The 19,097-nt window shown below is 39.0% G+C and overlaps 1 protein-coding gene across 1 annotated transcript in view; it reads left to right on the plus strand.

The window, feature by feature from the left end:
* Positions 1 to 19,097, plus strand: part of Stag1 (STAG1 cohesin complex component) — a 152,341-nt gene that overhangs the window by 40,051 nt on the left and 93,193 nt on the right. The window contains exons 2-4 of the mRNA XM_090323096.1: positions 3,408 to 3,509; positions 10,986 to 11,088; positions 18,075 to 18,239. Of these exons, the coding sequence (XP_090179222.1) occupies positions 3,481 to 3,509; positions 10,986 to 11,088; positions 18,075 to 18,239 (297 nt within the window). The 5' untranslated portion in view covers positions 3,408 to 3,480. The remainder of the gene's footprint in view (positions 1 to 3,407; positions 3,510 to 10,985; positions 11,089 to 18,074; positions 18,240 to 19,097) is intronic.

A 19,097-nucleotide genomic window follows, 5' to 3' on the forward strand; every position in this document is an offset into this window, starting at 1 on the left:
TGAATTGCTATGTAATTTGGAAGATCTTACTCTGGGCTTTTTTTTTTTGGTAGGTCATGGGGCTTGAACTCTGGGCCTGGGTATTGTCCCTAAGCTCTTCAGCTCAAGGCTGTTGCCCTACCCCAGCCCCATTTCCCATTTTCTAGTGGTTAACTGAAGATAAAAGTCTCACATTCTTTAGTGCCAAGACTGGCTTTGAACCAAGACTCAGATCTCAGCCTCAGAGTAGCTAGGATTACAGTTGTGAGCCACTGTGCCCAACTTGCACGTTCTTTTTATTTACTAAAAAAGCTGCAAAAGTCTGTCACATAAGTTAAATTTTATTGGAAAGAGAAATTGGGACTTTGTTTCCTTGATTATATTATACTGTTCATGTATTCTGTATTTTCTTATTCATTAGAATATAACTCTTAAAATAATAACTACTGCTTTTGAATTTTATTTGTATTCATTATGACAGCCCATTGCTTATTTCCAGTTTTAGTAATGTAAATCTTAAAGTGAATCTTTTCCCTTCCTTTTTGAGAGTAAGCTTAATGGATTGTCAGTTTATCTTTTCAAAAAAACAAATTTTTGTTTCATTGATTTAAAAAATTTTTTGTTTGTGTGTGCCAGTCCTGGGACTTGAACTTAGGGCTTAGGTTCTGTCCCTGAGCTTTTTTGAACAAGGCTAATGCTGTACCATTTAAGGCACAACTCCACGTTTGGCCTTTTTGGTGGACTGGAGATAAGAATCTCATACTTTTCCTGTCTGAATTGGCTTTTACCTGAAATCATCAGGTCTTAGCCTGAGTGGGGATGTGGTGGAGGAGTTTAGTCCTGGAGCTTGAACTCATGGCTGAAGAGCTACCCCTGAGCCTTTTTGTGCTCTAGACTAATGTTCTACCACTTGATCCACAGGCCCACTTCTGGCTTTTTCTGAGTAGTTTATTGGAGATCAGACTCTCATGGACTTTTCTGCCAGGGCTGCTTTGAATTGTGGTCCTCAGATCCTAGCCTCCTGAGTAGCCAGGATTACAGGTGTGATCACTGGTGCCCAGCTGAAACTTTGTTTTAAAAGTACTTTTTACAGTTATCAAACTTTTACACTGAAGTCAGTATTCACGAAAGCAGTCAGAGCTTCATATTTTCACTTGCTGTTCATTTAACTTTTAATACATTACTGTAGGTAAAGATGACTGCTCAAATAATAGCAAGTAGTCACCATGTTTTGATTTCAGCCCTTCACTTGTTCACTGGTTCCATTAAGAGGGTGACACTGAACACCATCTCAGGAAGAACGTTCATCACTGCATAATGGTGTCATCTTTCTTGCTTTGGATCAATGTTCCCTAGTTCACTAGTTTAGTAACGAGTTCATTAGGAGAGAAAAATGCATTTTTTTAAGGAAAGTTACTTTAAACTTGATGATCATTATCCCTTTTCATATGATTAGTGATTAGCATGCCTTCCTCCATAATTGATAATTGACCTGGATGAGAAGTGATGATTGTGAATTGTTTTGGATACCACTCCAGAAAATGTCTTCTCATCTCAAATAATTATAGTCCTGTCCTGATCTATGATAATGATAATTTCCTCTAACTCCAATTTGATCCTTGATCATCTTCACCATGGAATGTTATCTTCTCGCCATCTTCCATGCTTTTGTCAATAAGATCTTCTAGAAATTCCTATGAAACTCTCTTCCTTCCAGGAAAGCTTTTACTTCTGTCTGTAGGGCTGATGAGATCTCCATGGTCCTGGCATTTGATGCACAGACTGAATTTACTGATTCCAGGTCACGTCTGCTGACTTCTTACTTGCATTCTAGCACCTTGGCAGTTGAGACAGCACTCTACAGCTTCGTTTTGACCACCTCAGCATTCACACACGTCGTAAATCACATTCTTTTCTTGTTGCCCATTATATAATCCTCCTAAGGTTACATGTCTTTTTCCTTTTCTTCCTCCTCTGAAAAACTAATTAAAGATATCTATAAGGATGCCAGAGCCACCACTTGATTCACTTCCTTTCTTTCCTGTCTCTCCTTTGTTACATAATTCCCTTTCTTAGACATCAGAGAGAACTATTCTCTCTTCTGCCCTTGGAGTCTTATCAGGGAGCTAGTCAAGGTCGGTTTCCTATAAGCATTTTTCAGTTCTTGCTGGGTAGCATTGGGTTGGGACTGTCCAAAAACATAATAGTAAATGGCTTTCCTTCCATTTTCTTGCTGGTCAGAGCTGGAGGTGGTTGGAGACCAGAAAGGTGCATATGGTTGTCTACAGCCAGGGAAGCCTTTGATCTTCTGCCTCTCAGCAAGTATTATGGAAAATTCCCAATTAGGTCCTTAATTGGAGGTATTTAATGTAGTTATTTGCAAGTATTTCTCCTTGGGTAAACTTGTTTTCTTTGGCCAGTTTTTGGGCTTGAACTTGGGGCACTGTCCCTGAGCTTCTTTGGCTCGAGGCTAGCATTCTGCCACTTGAGCTACAGTGACACTTTGAGCTTTTTCTGTGTATGTAGTACTACAGAATCGAACCTAGAGCTTCCTACATGCTAGGCAAGCACTTTACCACTGCAGACATCTTTTTCTATAAACTTCATTAGGTGTTTTTGTTTTATTTATTTCAAAGTATTCTGATTTCCCATGTTATTTCTTCTTCCATTTGTGGGTTATTTAAAAGTGCGTTGTTTTATTCCAAATATTCATTAATTTTGTGATTTTTCTTTCAGTTACTAATTACCTGTTTTATAATGAGAGAGAGGACAGTGTACGATTTCAGTGTTTTAAAATTTATTTATAGGTGTTTTATGGCCTGACATCATCTGTCTTGGGTAATGTTTTATGTGCACTTGAGAAGAAAGGTGACATATATATCTGCTAGATCCAGTTGGTTTATGTTTGCATTGTTATCCAGATCTTCTCTTTGTTGATAGATGGTGAAGATGTTCTATGTTTTATTGAAGGTGGTATGTTAAAATGGCCAACTATTGTATTCTTAGTACTATTGTAGTATTTGGTTATCTGTGATTTCACTTTCTTTAGTTTTGTTTTTTTTTTTTTGGTCGGGGGGGGGGGGGCAGTCCTGGGCTTGAGCTCAGGGCCTGAGCACTGTCCTTGGACTTTCTCAAGGCTAGAGCTCTACCACTTGAGCCTCAGCGCCACTTCTGGCTTTTTTCTATGTATGTTGTACCGAGGAATTGAACTCAGGACTTGATGTATGCTAGGCAAGCACTCTACCACTAGGCTGTGTTCCTGGCCCTGATAAACATCCTTTTTTTAGGTTTCTCTGTGGACAGTGGTTTTCATATTCTTTGGGTAAATACCAAGTAGTGTGATGATTAATGGTACTTACCAATTGTAGTTAATATGTCCTGGAATATTCATTTCACTTTAAAGTAATTTTTATTCTTTTAATTAACAGGATTGCCTTTGAAGTGTCTTTGAAAATTTGACTTACACAGAATTTGCTACACTGTGGAACAACCTTTCCAGCAATGATTACTTCAGAGTTACCAGTGTTACAGTAAGTATTATAATTTCATTTTTTTTAAAGGAAAAATGAGTGTATCTGTCATAATGCTCTTTGTTGAGACATATCATATAAATTCTTTGATACTGGGGTAATTTAATTTAAATCTCTGTGTTGGAATATACAGTTACCACATCCATTCATAGCCTTTGTTATTAGAACATCCACATGTTCTCTAACACTAGAACAAGACACATGTGCTGTTTCAGCAGGCAGTAGACTTTGGTCAAAACCAAACTTGGCGTGCTGTTTTTGTAAGTAAAGTGTTGTTGAATCCAGGATACATTCATATCTTTATGACTGTTATGGCTACTTTGTGCTATAAGTTGTCATAGTGACACATGAACTACTCAGTCTAGTGATTTACAGAAAAGAAATCTGTTGACCTCTGTCTTGTATTTCCTCCTTTTCCACTCTTCGCTTGCTCTCCTTCCATTAATATTCTTTCTTTCCTCTCAGATGAAGATGGCTGAACCATTCTAGTTTATGGAAGAATCTAGTTGGTAATTTTGGTAGTATTATCACTGGACTTATTAGATATGTAGAAAATTCTTCAAATTGGAGTTTATTTGGGAATCTCTGGAAATATGATCACAGAAATAACAGATACTATTCCTTATATCCTTTAGTTCAAGATGCAAATTTGGGATCTGTATACTTTGATCCTGTATGATAATGGTAGTTTAGCTAAAGTAAATGTGATCACTATTTTATTTATTCAGTTCATTTCTGTACTTACTAGCCCTCTAGTATTCTGACTCATTTCTTTATCTTTTGTTCTTTGGCATTCTTTTGTTGTTGTTATTGTTGTTGTTGGTGGTGGTGGTTGTGGGGCTTGAACTCTCAGGGTCTGGACACTGTCTCTTAGCTTCTTTATCTCAAAGCTAGTGCTCTACCACTTTGAGTTACAGCACCACTCCATTTTTTTTTCTGAGTAGTTTATTGGAGATAAGAGTTTCACAGACTTTCCTGCCCAGGCTTGCTTTGAACCACTAGGATTACAAGTGTGAGTCACAAACACCCAGCTTTCTTAGGCACTTTTGCCTTTACCTTCTCAACTCAGTATTATCTATTTATATATCTTTGTTGAGATATCTTTGTCCAAGTTCCTCCAGTCATTAAAGTTAGAGTAGTTGTCCTGTGCTTCTACATTTCTGTATGTTTTTTCCTAGCTCTATACCTTGTGTAATGCTACTACCTCTACCTCCTAAATCCAGCACTTTTGTGGGGGTGTTTTTTGAGGGGGAGGTAGAATGGGGAGTATGGTCAGCTCCTAGCACACCATCACAATAATAACTGACAAAATGTGAAAGAGGCTGGTTTTAAGTTGTATTTGTATTTAATGTGGTTGTATTGATAATGTCTAAGACGCTGTTTTTGAATTGTTTTCAGGACCCAGACTCAAACTCAGTATCTGCCACTTACACTCATTGGCTATTGCTCTATCACCTGATTCATCCTTCCAACCCCTCATGTTATGCTTTGTAACTGAATTTTTCATGATGAAATTATGAATCTGTAATATATATGTAGTAGTAGATAGTAGTGATCTGAAGTTTGGGTGCTTGAGCTCTGGTTTAGATATGTGAGCTAGATATGTTTTCTATGATGCATTGAGTTTTAATAAGCTTATGAAGGCTTAAATTTTCTGGATATCTTGTGGATGTGTTTGCATATATTATTTTGCTTAGCCTATGCATCTATCTTGTGGCATGGGGGGTTGAACTGAGGGTCTCATGGTTTGCTAAGTAGGTACTCTGCCACTTGAGCCATGCCTCCAACTGAGATAACTGATTTATAAGGAGGAAAAGTTTATTTTGGCCTTCAGTTTCCGAGATTCTAGCCTACAATTACATTGCTCTGTGCTTATAATGAGACAGCGTATTGTGGTGGGAATATGTAATGAAGTGACTTCTTACCTCCCGATGTGTGAGGCCAAGAGTTGAGAGGACTACTATACCAATGTCCTCTCAAGTATATGCCACTAGTGACCTGACTTCTTCCTACTGGCCGCCACTGCTAAAGATTCTACCATTTTCCTGTGGTTCTAGGAAACTTATCTGAATCATAGTTTTCTGCCCCTAGCACCAAAGGGCTCTTGTCCATCTCAATGCAAATTGCATTTCATTCTTTTCTAATAATCTACACAATGCTCAAAAATCTAAATCCAGATTTTCCTCTGAGGTTCAAAGCAGGTTCAACTGAGTCCTTTTGAAAGTTATTTAAAAACAAAAAAACCTTTCAAGATACAGTAGTATAGGGTAAACAGTATTCCCAAAGGGAGAAGTAAATACTACGGAGAAATCGGACCCCAAAGTAAGAACAAAAACTCATCAGGATAGAATTATGATATAAAACTCCCCGTCTGGGATCTTGAGCCCTGCTGGTGTAGGATGTGCTTTGAAGGGCCTGGCTGGTCCTATCTCTGAAGCTGTGTTGGTCACAGCCCACAGCACCTGTCCCTTGGGCTGGCTTTGTTTTCTGGCGGCAACTTCCTTCTGCAGGCACTGCACATCCTGAGATCTCCACTGGAGACTCAGCCCTGCTCTCGCAGCCTATCTTGTCAGAGGTTCTTTGTAGGAACTCTGAACCTGCCACACATTGCCTAGCTTTTGAGGCTGTCCTCTGAAATCTTTCTGGTACCTTCCTGACCCTTCTGCGCTAGCATTCTGCCTGCTCAAAAATCTCGCGCATCATGTGGATGATGCCAAGGTGTCAGCTGTATACCTGGCCTGTTCAAGTCACTGCAGCTGCAGCTTTTGAGCATTTTGTCCACTGAACCCTTGGAAATAGATCTCAGGGAAACTGTTCCCTGTTTCCTAGGAGTTCTCTCAAATGAAGGTCCCTTGCATTTTCCAGTGTGATATGATGAACCTATGAGTTTGGTGTTGTGAGCCTATGTGTTTGGTGTTTAAGGCCTCAGAAGGCCTGAAAGTATCCTTCCAGTGTTTGCAGTACAAGGGCCTTAGCTTCATTTTAAAGACACTATCAACTTCAGCTGCCCCTTTCATAGCAGCACCTTTCCCAAGGTGTCAGTTTTTCAAGTCTTTCTACTCTGCATTTTTGCAACGGATTTATCAGTTTAAATCAATACATGGGTAGCGTAGATAGCAGGATGTCCAGCTTTAGTGCAGATTTCTTCCTTGTAGTAGCTACAGAAGAGTGAATTTAAAATAAGTGGTGTTGAGAAAGTCAAGAAGATTTTTATTCAGAAGTATGCCCAGTGCCAGACTGTTGAAAGGGGAGGCAAGCACAAGACTGGGCCTCATCTCCACGGTCTTTGTGGTCGGAAGACGGGTCAGGCAGCTAGATTGTCTTACACAGATGCCAACAAGAACAAAGGCATCATCTGGGGAGATGATATACTTGGGGACTATTTCATTCCTGGAGCAAAATTGATCTTTGCTGACATTGAGAAGGAAAACAGGAGCCGGGAGTTTGGCCTAGTAGTAGAGTACTTGCCTAGCATGCACGAAGAGCTGGGTTCGATTCCTCTGTACCACATACATAGAAAAAAGCTGGAAGTAGTGCTATGACTCAAGTGGTAGAGTACTATTCTTGCGGAAAATCCCAGGACAGTGCTCAGGCCCTGAGTTCAGTCCCCAGGACTGCACCCCCCCCCCAAAAAAAGGGGAAAAAGGGAAAAAGGGATAGCTTATCTCAAAAAAACTGCCGTATTTACTACAAACCAAATGTCTCATGGCTTTAAAAAGAAATGGTACCATAATTTATCTCTTTTAACATCTGAATTCTGATCATGAATGATGGACAGAATGTACTTGTTTCATTCTGATTTAAGTAAAACTGGATAGTGGTTAAGTAAATGTGATCTTTAAAAAAAACCTATTGTTTTCATTTTCTGTGATATGACTGACCTTAGTAATGCTCGATTTTTCAGCAAGATGGGGAAGAATACCGTTCCCAAATCTGTCAAAAATTGGTTTTATATTTAGATTTATATAACTTGTTATGAGAACCTTTTTTCTTCTCTGCCCTTCCTTCTCCCTCTCTCTCTCTCTCTCTCTCTCCCTCACTGGTCCTTAAGGCTTGAGTGTTAATTCTGGGCAATGTCCCTGAGCTTGCTTCCTCTCCTTCACCCTCAAGACTAGCGTTCTACCATTTGAGTAACAATGCCACTTCTGGCATTGTTTTAGTAGTTTATTGGAGATAAGAGTCTCATAGTTTCTGTCTGGGATGGCTTCAAACCGAGATTCTCAGATCTCATCCTCCTTAGTAGCTAGGATTACAGGTGTGAACCACCGGGGCCTAGTTTATGAGAACATGTTTAATACTAAGGAAATCACTTCACTGTCCCAGAACCAAGCAGGATTTATGATCATGAGCCTGTTAAAAGCAGTGGTTGAAGATGAAGAAGCAGTGTCTATATTTTTTTATCTCGACTATGCCAATTTAATTAGAATTACCTGTTCGAAATCTGCCTTTTACTTATTGAAAAGCATTTTAGTGTGGCGTATTTATAAATTTCCAATAAAGAATATCTAACACTTAAAGTAAAAGCTGCCGGAAATACCCATCTGGCTTCCAAAGTGTTTTGTTACCTTGACATTTCTTCCTCCAGATAACCTAGTTCTTTTTTTTTTTTCCTCCCACCTTTAAGTTCAGCCTCCCACAAAGTCTCAGGACATGGACAAAAGGAAGTCTGATTCCTTACTGTGGTAAAGCATTAATATCTCCCAGTCCAATTCCCAAGAGAATTCTTCTTTTGAAACCCCCTGAGCATAATTGTTTACATTTCTGGGTGCATTCTGGTCTTCGGAGTCATCACTGGAATTGTCTGTAAGTTGCATTCCAGGATTGTAGGCTTTCTCTGCCTTCTGTCCCCTAATTTGTCCAGATGTATCCTGAAAACCATTTGTGAAGGCTTCTGAATCACATCGTCAGGCATAACCACAGCAGTGACCCTGCTTTTCAGTACCACTTTGCAGTATTTCCTTTGCTTTAACAAGTAAATGGCTGAGATTCATCAGTTTCAAAGAGGAAATACTTCCTCAATTAAAAAAATTTTCAGCCAGGTGTGGTGGCTCTTGACTGTAATCCTAGCTACTCAGGAGGACCTGAGGCTCTCATCTCCAATTAACCTCTCGAAAATGGGAAGTGAGGATTGGCTCAAGGATAGGGCGGTAGTCTTGAGTTGAAGAGCTCAGGGACAGCGCCCAGTCGGAGTTCAAGCCCTATGCCCTGCGCGCGTGGCCCCCCGCCCCCCCCAAAATAAAACAAACCAAATTTCATAGTGGTAGAGTGCTTGCCTAGAATGCATGAAGCCCTAAGTTCGATTCCTCAGTACCATGTAAACAGAAAAGGCTGGAAGTGGTGCTGTGGCTTAAGTGCAGAGCAAAAGAAGCTCAGAGACAGTTACAGGCCCTGAGTTCAAGCCCCACAACCGACTTTAAAAAAAAAGGCCCCTGACCGGTCAGTATGATTCTCGGTGCTAGGCACAGAATAAAACTCTGTTTAACTTCCAAAAAAAAAAAAAAAGGCAATTGCTCTCCTGACATCAGCATTTGTTCCTTTCATGGTTAAAAATGGAGTATTGTATGAAATAAAGCTTGTGAAAGGGTGCAACAGTATCATACTGGATAATTACAATTCTAGCAAAGGAATAAGTACTGAAGACATCATTTTGTAATTATGTCTTTATTTTTACTGTTACTAATATTATTGCTGCAGTACCAGGGATTGAACTAAGGTTTACTCTTTGAGCCATAATTCCGTCTTATGTCATTTCATTTTATTTTTGTTCTTGAGATACTCTTACGGGATCTCATTAGCTTTGTCCAGGCTCGTCTTGAACTCATGAGTATCCTTTAATTTCTAAGTAGCTGAGATTACAGATATTTTCTTCCATGCCTGGCTTCTGTAACTATTATCTTGAGTTTTTTATTACACTTGTTTTGATTACATGATAGAAATTACATTTTACTTGTATGCTGCTATTTCTCATTTTACAGCCCTGTATTCATGGGTGCCACTGCTTTGGTAGTTTGAAGTTGGCAGTAGTACAAGTAGTTACACCATGAAAATCAGTAGATAGTAGAAATCGTGACTTGGTTTATTGTCTGTGTTTGATTATAAACACAAGTAAATGGTCAAGAAATTGTTAATAATGTGAATTAAAAAGCTCAATAAATGTTAATAATGTGTATTAATCTTAAAAGTGTTAATGCTTTAGCTGGATGTGGCAGCTCATGCCTGTAATACTAGCTACTCAGGAGGCTGAGGTCTGAGGATCAAGGTTCAATCAAAGCCAGCCCGTCACTGAAGTTTGAGAAAAAACTGGAAGTGGCACTGTGGCTCAAGGGGTAGGGCAGTAGCCTTGAGCTGAAGAGCTCACGGACAACGCCCAGGCCCAGAGTTCAAGTCCCACAACCACCACCACTACCAACAAAAAGTGTTAATGCTTGTCTGTAGCCATTAGATGATCAAAAATTCAGGTAGTACTGACCTAGCATTAAGAACTGTAATTCTGCAAAGTAGTTGCTCACAGGATTGACTCCGACCAAGTTGTTCCAGCAGATGTCTTTTTTTTTATATAGCTACCCCCCACCCCAACCCCACCCCCCGCCAATTCTGGGGCCTGGGCACTGTCTTGGGCTCCTTTTGTTTATGGCTAGCACTCTACCACTTGAGTCACTGTGTCACTTGCAGCTTTTTCTATGATTAATTGGAGATAAGAGTTTCCTTCTCAGTCTGGTTTTGAATCGTGCGTCTCAGATTTCAGCCTCTTGATTAGCTAGGATTATTAGCTAGCTGGTGCCCAGCTCTATATTATATAGCTCGTGTCTTATCCACTAATGTCAGCAAAATTAACAACCATCTTTCCTGTCATATTTCCTGTTTATCAGTTGCATCCATTCTGTATGGACATAGTATGTTAAAAACCATTTTTCAAGAGTTGGCTATATGGAATTTACAGTAGAAAGTGTTGAATAGTTTATTATTCATAAATTATGTTTTACGCATCCTTCAAATAATAAATATGTATGATCATGTGTGTGTTGATGAAAATTCCTCTTGAGCTCCAATTTTTTTTTGTCCCCTCACCCCCCCCTCCAGCCCCTTCTGTTTTGATGCTGGGAAATCAAACTACTCAGTTTGAATGGTAAAGGCAAGCACTTTACCATTGAGCTACATCCCAGGCCAACCCTTCATCACCTTATGCTGAAGAATTAGTCATTTAGAACTTCATTTTGCATTTTAATTTTATATAGCAGCTGCCATATCCACAGTAATTTCCTCCTCTTCATTTCCCTCTTGTTTGGGGATTCATTTCACCCACTGTTATGTGACGTTAGGTAGGGAGGAGAAAAGCAGTCTTGGTTTACTGAAGTTTTTGTGAATGTGGAAGTATTTACTTGTCAGTGATAAAGCAGGATGTAAGGAAAGTAGTGGAATAGAACCATATTGCATTTATTGATTAATTTGATGACTAAAACAATGCTCATTTTCTAGGGATTCAACTAATGAAACTACAGCCCATTCTGATGCTGGCAGTGAACTTGAAGAAACGGAGGTCAAAGGAAAAAGGAAAAGAGGTCGTCCTGGCCGGCCTCCAGTATGTATTACGTTAGTCTTCTATGCTCCTTACTGCTTACTCATAAATTCATGTGAATTGTTTTATCTCATGTACTGCAGATACTGTCAATACTTCATGACATGGTAGAGTTTTGGGCAATTTTACTTTATATCTTTGCTTAGCAGTTACTAGAAAATGAAAATGAAGATAGTATCTCTGTTTAGAGTTAGTGATCCATGTGAAGCCACAAAGGTAGTTATAAACATCAAATGAATGAAAGGGTATCAATGTATGTGAATTAATGCACCTTCTATCTGGCAAATACCATGTAACCCTTTTACTAATTACAATAAAAAAATGAAAAAGAAAAAAAAACATCGAATGAAGTATTGTTAATTAAGACCTGCCTTTCACCTGCAGCTCTGATTGCTTGGTTGTAGTTGTTTGGAGCTTAGGTCTGGTTTCATTGACATATGACTAAGAAGCTTAGAAGAATGTGATATAATCATATGGAAAAGTATCTTTATGTATTTTAAGGGTTCTGTCTCATTTGAATATGCATAAACCTTCAGAGATACTTGTCACTGTGTGCCAAGGGCTTAGGGCTTGTAGTATTCTATTCCCTCTTGTGATCTGATTTCTAATTTCTAAGTTCAGCCCTACTTATAGAAGTTTTTTGTATGAAAAACTTTCTCTCATAGGAGATAAAGTGTAACCAGGCTCCCCGCAAATAGTCGTTTTCCAGCTTCAGCAGGTACCAAAGTATGGCAGTCTGTTTCATCTTTTCACCTCTTTTTTCTTCATGTTATTTTTAACATTATTCTTGACTTTAATTCATTTGTAACTGTTTCAGTTTGAAATGTGATAGGGAATTATGCAAAACTACTGTACACAACAATAAACATTGACAACTTCTCTGAACTCAAAAGGCATGGGGATTTTTCTCCCCCAACAAGCAAGCAAGCAAGCAGTTTTGAGACATAGACATCAGTTGGGTGTCCTGCAATCTAATTCAGTTCAGTCCTCAATACTCACCCCTTTCCTTAGATGCCTGTTTCAAGTCCCAGTTTGTTTTACCTGTGCTTCTGAAAGATTGTCAAACATTCCCCCTCCTAGCCCTCCCCCCACCTTAGGTTTGATTATTTTGCTAGAATGGCTTACAGAATTCAAAAGAAGCACTAACTTTGTGCATTCATTCATTCATTCATTCATTCATTTATTTGCCAGTCCTGGGTTTGAGCTCAGAGCCTGAGCTCTGTCCTTGGGCTTTCTCAAGGCTAGAGCTCCACCACTTGAGTAACAGCTCCATTTCCGGCTTTTTTCTATGTATGTATGTGGTGCCGAGGTATGGAACCTGGGTCTTCGTGAATGCTAGGCCACTACCACTAGGCCAAACTTCTGGCCCCCCAGCCTTATGTCAATTTTTTTTTTTTCCAGTCATGGGGCTTGAACTTAGGGCTTGAGCACTGTCCTTGGACTTTTCTCAAGGCTAGAGCTCTACTGTTTGGATCTAATATCTGCATATCAAGGAGACCATTTGCTTTTGGTTCTTTTGGTCTTGGCTTATCTCACTCAACACAATTTGCTCTAGTTTCATCCACTTCCCAATGAATGCCATTATTTTATCTTGTCTGTTGGCTATGTAGAATTCCCTTGTATTTATGCACCACATTTTTTGTATCCATTCCTCTGTAGTGGGGCATCTGTGTTGTTTCCATCTCTTGGCCATTGTGAATAGTGCAGTGATGAACGTGGTGGAATGGGTGTCCTTGTCATATGCTGGGTTATGATGTTCAGGGTAGATGCCTAGAAGTGGTATGGTGGAATCGTAGGTCTACTTTTAGTTTTTTCAGGAACCTCCAAACTGCCTTCCAGAGTGATCGAACTAGTTTACATTCCTACCAGCAGTGCAGTAGGGTTCCTCTTTCTCCACATCCCTGCCAGCATTTGTTGTTGTCTCAGTTCAGAATCTTGGCCATTCTGATTCGGGTAAGGTGGTATCTTAAGGTTGTTTTTATTTGCATTTCCTTTATGACCATGGATGATGAGCATCTTCTCATATGTTTCTTTGCCATTTTAACCTCTTTTTTTTTTTCCTCTGTGTTTAAGGTCAATGCAGAACCATGGTTTTTTGTTGGTTTGTTTGTCAGTCCTGGGGCTTGGACTTGGGGCCTAGGCACTGTCCCTGAGCTTCTTATGGTTAAGGCTAGCACTCGACCACTTGAGCCCACAGTGCCACTTGCAGCTTTTTCTATTTAGGTAGTACTGAGGAATCAAACTCAAGGCTTCATGAGCGCTAGGCAAGCACTTTTACTAAGCCACATTCCCAGCCTTCAGTGTCTTGTAAGTGTATTTACTTAAATTATATGATTAGTAAAACCAGGAAATATACTAATGGTAAGATGCTGTTATCTGGATAGTTCCTGTACGTTAATTATCTTGCTCATTGTTTATTTTACCAGTTCATGATCTAACCAAATGTAACTCATTGTGTTTCCTTTTATGTATTAGTTTCTCTTATTTGGAGTGTGGCTCTAATGGAAGAATACTTGTATAGGAGGCATGGGTCCTGAGTTCAAAACCCTAGTAACACTGTAGCCACCCCAATCTTATTTCATTTGCATTTTGAAAAATGGAGATGAAGACATTTATCAGATGATTCTTTGTATTAGTCTCCTTATTGTTAAGATTTAAATTATGCATATCTGATAATGTCATATAATTATCACTTGAGACTTAAATTGCAAAAGTCAGACTCTGAGATAAGACATACACTCTAGACATTCTCACTAATTGAATGCAGATATCTACTCGCTGGTAACAAGAGAGAACAACTTACCAGGCAGGTATTTGCAGTAGATACATGATTTGTTCATGCTCTACTAAGAAAATTAAGTCTGAAAGATCAGTTAGAATTTAGAGATTTCAGCATAGCTAGATCTATGCTTTTGGTTGTCATATATGTGATCTAACAGACTAAGGTAGAATTTGTATGTAATGGCCTGGGTTCCCAAGACTTCAATCTTATAGTGATTCTGGTAGGATAGGATTGAACCCCCAGATAAACTTAGTTGCTGCTTAGGTTGCTAAAGGTTTCTTAATGTATAAATTTTCATTTGAAACAACTGCCATTCATTTTTTTGTTGTTGTTGTTGATTGGTTGATTAGTTGATTCGTTTGTTGTTTTTTGCTGTTGTAGGAATTAAACCCAGTGCTTTGCACATCTTAGAACTCTGACACTAAGATATGTCCTTGCCCCATTTTAGTTTTTGTTTTTTTTTTCCCCCTTGGCCTATCCTGGGGGCTTGAACTCAGAGCCTAGGCACTGTCCTTGAGCTTTCTCAAGGCTAGAGCTCTACCATTTGGGTCACAGTACCACTTCCAGCTTTTTCTGTACATGGTACCAAGGGATTGAACTTCATGCATGGTAGGCAAGCACTCTACCACTAGGCTGCACTTCATCCCCATTTTAGTTTTTAATTTGAATGTCTGTCTGTCTCTGTCTCATTGATTAAGATGTATTGTCCCTTTGTAGTATTGGTTGATTCCATTACCAAAGCTGAGATTAGAAACAATAAGCGTGGGACCGAATATTGTAGGGCCAATGAGTGCTAAAAGACTGGAACCAGACTGGAACAATAGAAAGAAAATTAATTGGTGCAGAAATAAAACCTAAAGTATAAAGTAATTGTTCAGTTCACATTGAATTGGATTAATAATTTGTTGAGAATCTAAAAACGTACTATGTTGAAGAATTACAAATAATTTATTTTTTTTTATTTTTTTATTTTTTTTTGAATTTTATTTTTTTTATTTTATTTCTTTTTTTTTCTTTTTTTTATTGTAATTAGTAAAAGGGTTACATGATAGAAAAGGGTTACAGATAGAAGGTGCATTAATTCACATACATTGATACCCTTTACAAATAATTTATATAAGTACTGTCTCCTATAACAATGTGTGGGCTGTGTGTGGTAACTTTCTATTAAAGAGTATAACAAAAAACAGGAAGGAAACAAAACTTTGCAGTGGAAAATCCTGACAGATACTAAGTGATTAAAGTCAATATCAGTATTCATGCATTATGCTAATAAAATGTATACTTGATTAGAGATGATAAAAGCTAGGTTTGGTGGCTTATATCTGTCATCCTAACTACTCAGGAGGCTGAGATCTGAGGATTTTGATTCAAAGCCATCCCAGCACTAAAGTTTGTAAGACTCTTAGCTCTAACCACCAGAAAATTGGAAATGGCACTGTAGCTCAAGGGGTAGGGTGGTAGCCTTGACCTGAAGAGCTCAGAGACAACACTCAGGCCCAGAGTTCAAGCCCTACAACCAACAAAAAAGAAAAAAAAGGATGATAAAAATATTTTTATCTGTTTTCTTCTCACAAATACATATAAACCTAGCTCAGTAATGGCAAAAACACAAGACAAATCCTAGTGAAGGACCTTTTAGAAAATAGCTAATTGGTATTCTTCAGTACTACTGAAGTATCAAAAACCAGGAGAACCTGCAAAACTGTTACAGACACGATGACCTTAGGGGAAAGGCCTGATGATTATGTGTCTTTGGTATTCCTCATAGGATCTGGAAACAGGGAACAAGTCATTATGGTAAAAAAGTAAAAAAATGCATATAAAATATGGCTTTGTTAGTGTTTGAGGCTAGTTCATTAATTGTAATAAATGTACTATTCTAATTTTGTGTAATAGTTTTCACTTTTTTGTAAATAAAATTTATTTTAAGATTTAGCAATTTATATATTTCCATATATACACAATTTGTTTTAAGGCCAATAATCACTAAGAATTGATAACAGTACTAATAAAGACAATAATTGCACATGATAGAGCAGATTGTGTCACCTAGAGTTGGCCCCCCAGCCCCCTAATAAATGAGCTCTACTTTGTTAATGTTCCTCCAATGCCCTCTGTTTATAAAGGCTGCTACTGCAGCAGGTTGAAATAGAGTAATGTGACAGGGTCTGGCTCCCAATCACAAAGCAATTCAGATATGGTGGATTTCGCGACAAGGACCAGTCAATTATCATTGGAACAAGGCTATAATGAGAATGGTTTTAATTACCCCAATAAGACTCCAGTGATAGAGAAGAAAAGATGCTTAACAGAGACCGCTGGATAACGCATGTAACGAATATATTACAGGTAGTAGGAAGATAACTGATATGAAAGGAAGACTAACAAGTAGCCTCTTAAGAGTTTTCACGTGGGGGGCTGGGAGTTTGGCCTAGAGGTAGAGTGCTTGCCTAGCATGCACAAAGACCTGGGTTCGATTCCTCAGTACCAAGTGGTAGAGCTCTAGCCTTGCGAAAGTCCACCGACAATGCTCAGGCCCCCAGCTCAAGCCTAGGACTGGCAAAAAAGAAAAAAAAGAAAAAAGTTTTCATATGAGCTGGGAATGAGACTTAGTGGTAGTGTGTTTGCCTAGCATGCATGAAGACCTGGGTTCAATTCCTCAGTACCACATAAACAGAAAAGGCAGGAAGTGGTGCTGTAGCTCAAGTGGTAGAATGCTAACCTTGGGACATTGCCCAGGCCCTGTATTCAAGTTCCAGGACTGACCACCCCCCCCCTAAAAATATATATATATATTTTTTTTCAGAATTGTGTTATGTTTACCAGCATTGATGAGTTTTGTAAAGCAGCTTTAAAAGTGACTGAAATTTATGGATATGGATAAAGTGATAGCAAATTAATATCCTAAATTCTTCTTGGTTTTAAAGGCAAGACATAGATAGGTGTTATTTGATATTGACTTTAAGAAAATAAGAAAAAATGGAAGCCAATGACTCATGCCTGTAATCTTAAGCTACCTACGAGGCTGAGATCTGAAGATTATAGTTCAAAGCGAGCCCAGACACAGAAATCTGTGAGACTTCTGTCTTCAGTTAACTACCAGAAAACTGGAAGTGGCACTGTGGCTCAAGTGGTAAAGCGGTAGCTTTGAGCTGAAGAGCTCAGGGACAGTGCTCAGGCCCAGAGTTCAAGCCCCATCACACACACACACACACACACACACACACACACACACACACACACAAATGGATGGGGGGGGGCAAAAAGACTTGCTTTGTTTATTGTGGTATTTGTAGTGATGAGAATGATTCCAAGTATTTCCATTTATTTGTTGCAGGACTTAGGAAGTCTTGGGCACTTCAGTAGAGGAAGAATACATAGCATTTTTTCAGAAGTGATTTATTGAATAAAAGTAAAGTTTCATATAATGTAAAAATCAATGCTAATAAATTCTTTAATAAAAAAAGAGATGGGGGGGCCAGGAGTTTGGCCTAGTGGTAGAGTGCTTGCCTAGCATGCATGAAGACCTGGGTTCGATTCCTCGGTACCCCACATATGTAGCAAAAAAGCTGGAAGTGGTGCTGAGGCTCAAGTGGTAGAGTGCTGGCCTTGAGAAAGTCCAAGGACAGTGCTCAAGCCCTGAGCTCAAGCCCAGGACTGGCAAAAAAAAAAAAAGAGAGATGGGCTGGGAGTTTGGCCTAGTGGTTAAAGTGCTTGCCTCGCATGCATGAAGACCCGGGTTCGATTCCTCAGTACCACATACATAGAAAAAAGCCGGAAGTGGTGCTGAGGCTCAAGTGGTAGAGCTCTAGCGTTGAGAAAGTCCAAGGACAGTGCTCAAGCCCTGAACCCAAGCCCAGGACTGGCAAAAAAAAAAAAAAAAAAAAAGAGAAAAAAAGTTTCTAAACAAGTAGAGTATTGAGAAGTTTACAATGTTATGACTGGGCATGGTTGAAACAGTTTTTGCACAAATCTAATCGGTTTTTAAGCTTTATTTTCTCTATACTGTCTGCACTGTTTATTAGCAGTGAATACAAACCGTAAAAGTAGTTTTTTGGGGGGGGTGGGAATAGGAGTTTACCTCTTAGATGTAGTAATGCTAAATACCTTCTAAAGAACCAAGCATGGTATGAGATAATTTTATTTAAAGCAAGGAGTAAGCACGTTTACTACAGTTTCATTTTGTTTTTCAATTTTTATTCAGTCTACAAATAAGAAGCCTCGAAAATCTCCTGGAGAGAAAAGCCGAATCGAAGCTGGAGTTCGAGGAGCAGGCCGTGGAAGAGCTAATGGGCACCCTCAACAGAACGGGGAAGGGGAGCCTGTTACGTTATTTGAGGTGGTGAAACTGGGCAAGAGTGCAATGCAGGTAAATCTTTAAAGGGTTGTAGTTAATTTTAACTTTATTTAATTTTAGTTCACTTTAAATGTGTTTATATTTCATGTGTAGAGCAAGATTGTCAATAGTTGATATGTAGTCAATGGGCCGGCACTGCATATAACTCCTTCCCTTCTCCTGACCTCCACCCTTCTGCTTCTGCCCTCCCTGTGCCATTTGCTAAAAGCACATATCTTACCACCAAGGTAACAACTTTGGGCCTTAAATTGTGACCCAAAGAATTTTCTTCCTAAAGGATTTTGCCTTTAAAAAAAAAACACAAAAAACTAATATGATATACTTTAAATTGTGCCAAGTAAATGGGGAGTAGATAATAGGAATGGCAGCCTTGAACTTTAGCTACCACCTTCTCACTTGGCTTTTATTTTGCTTACAACTGGGCCTTTACCACTTGAGCCACACTCCCCCTTACCCTCCCTGCCGGGGGGTGGAGGGCGAGTGATAAATAGAAATGAGAGTATCTCAGATTTGTCTGCTTAGGTTGCTTAGGACCAAAATTCCCATACCTCACCCTCCTGGGTAGCTAGGACTATAGTTGTGAGCCATCACCGCCCAGCTCCAAGGGAGTTTTTATAGCCTCAGCCCAGCTTTTAGAACTGTACTTAAAATAAGTAACATGTTTTTCAGAGTATTTGACAAAAGAAAGGATGATCTGTAACTTTCTTACAGCTGTTATCTCTCCTTATTTATTCAACAGGACATTAAATATTCTATATTAGCACGATTTTAGTGACTTTAGTAAATCATAAGGATGAGTGATACTTATTATTTCTTTAGCATATGGTTAAATTGCTTTTAACTTTTATGAAGAATATTTGCTATTTATGT

Source organism: Megascapheus bottae, chromosome 32 (genome assembly GCF_031878675.1).
Source record: "Megascapheus bottae isolate mThoBot1 chromosome 32, mThoBot2.hap1, whole genome shotgun sequence".
Classification (NCBI taxonomy): domain Eukaryota; kingdom Metazoa; phylum Chordata; class Mammalia; order Rodentia; family Geomyidae; genus Megascapheus; species Megascapheus bottae.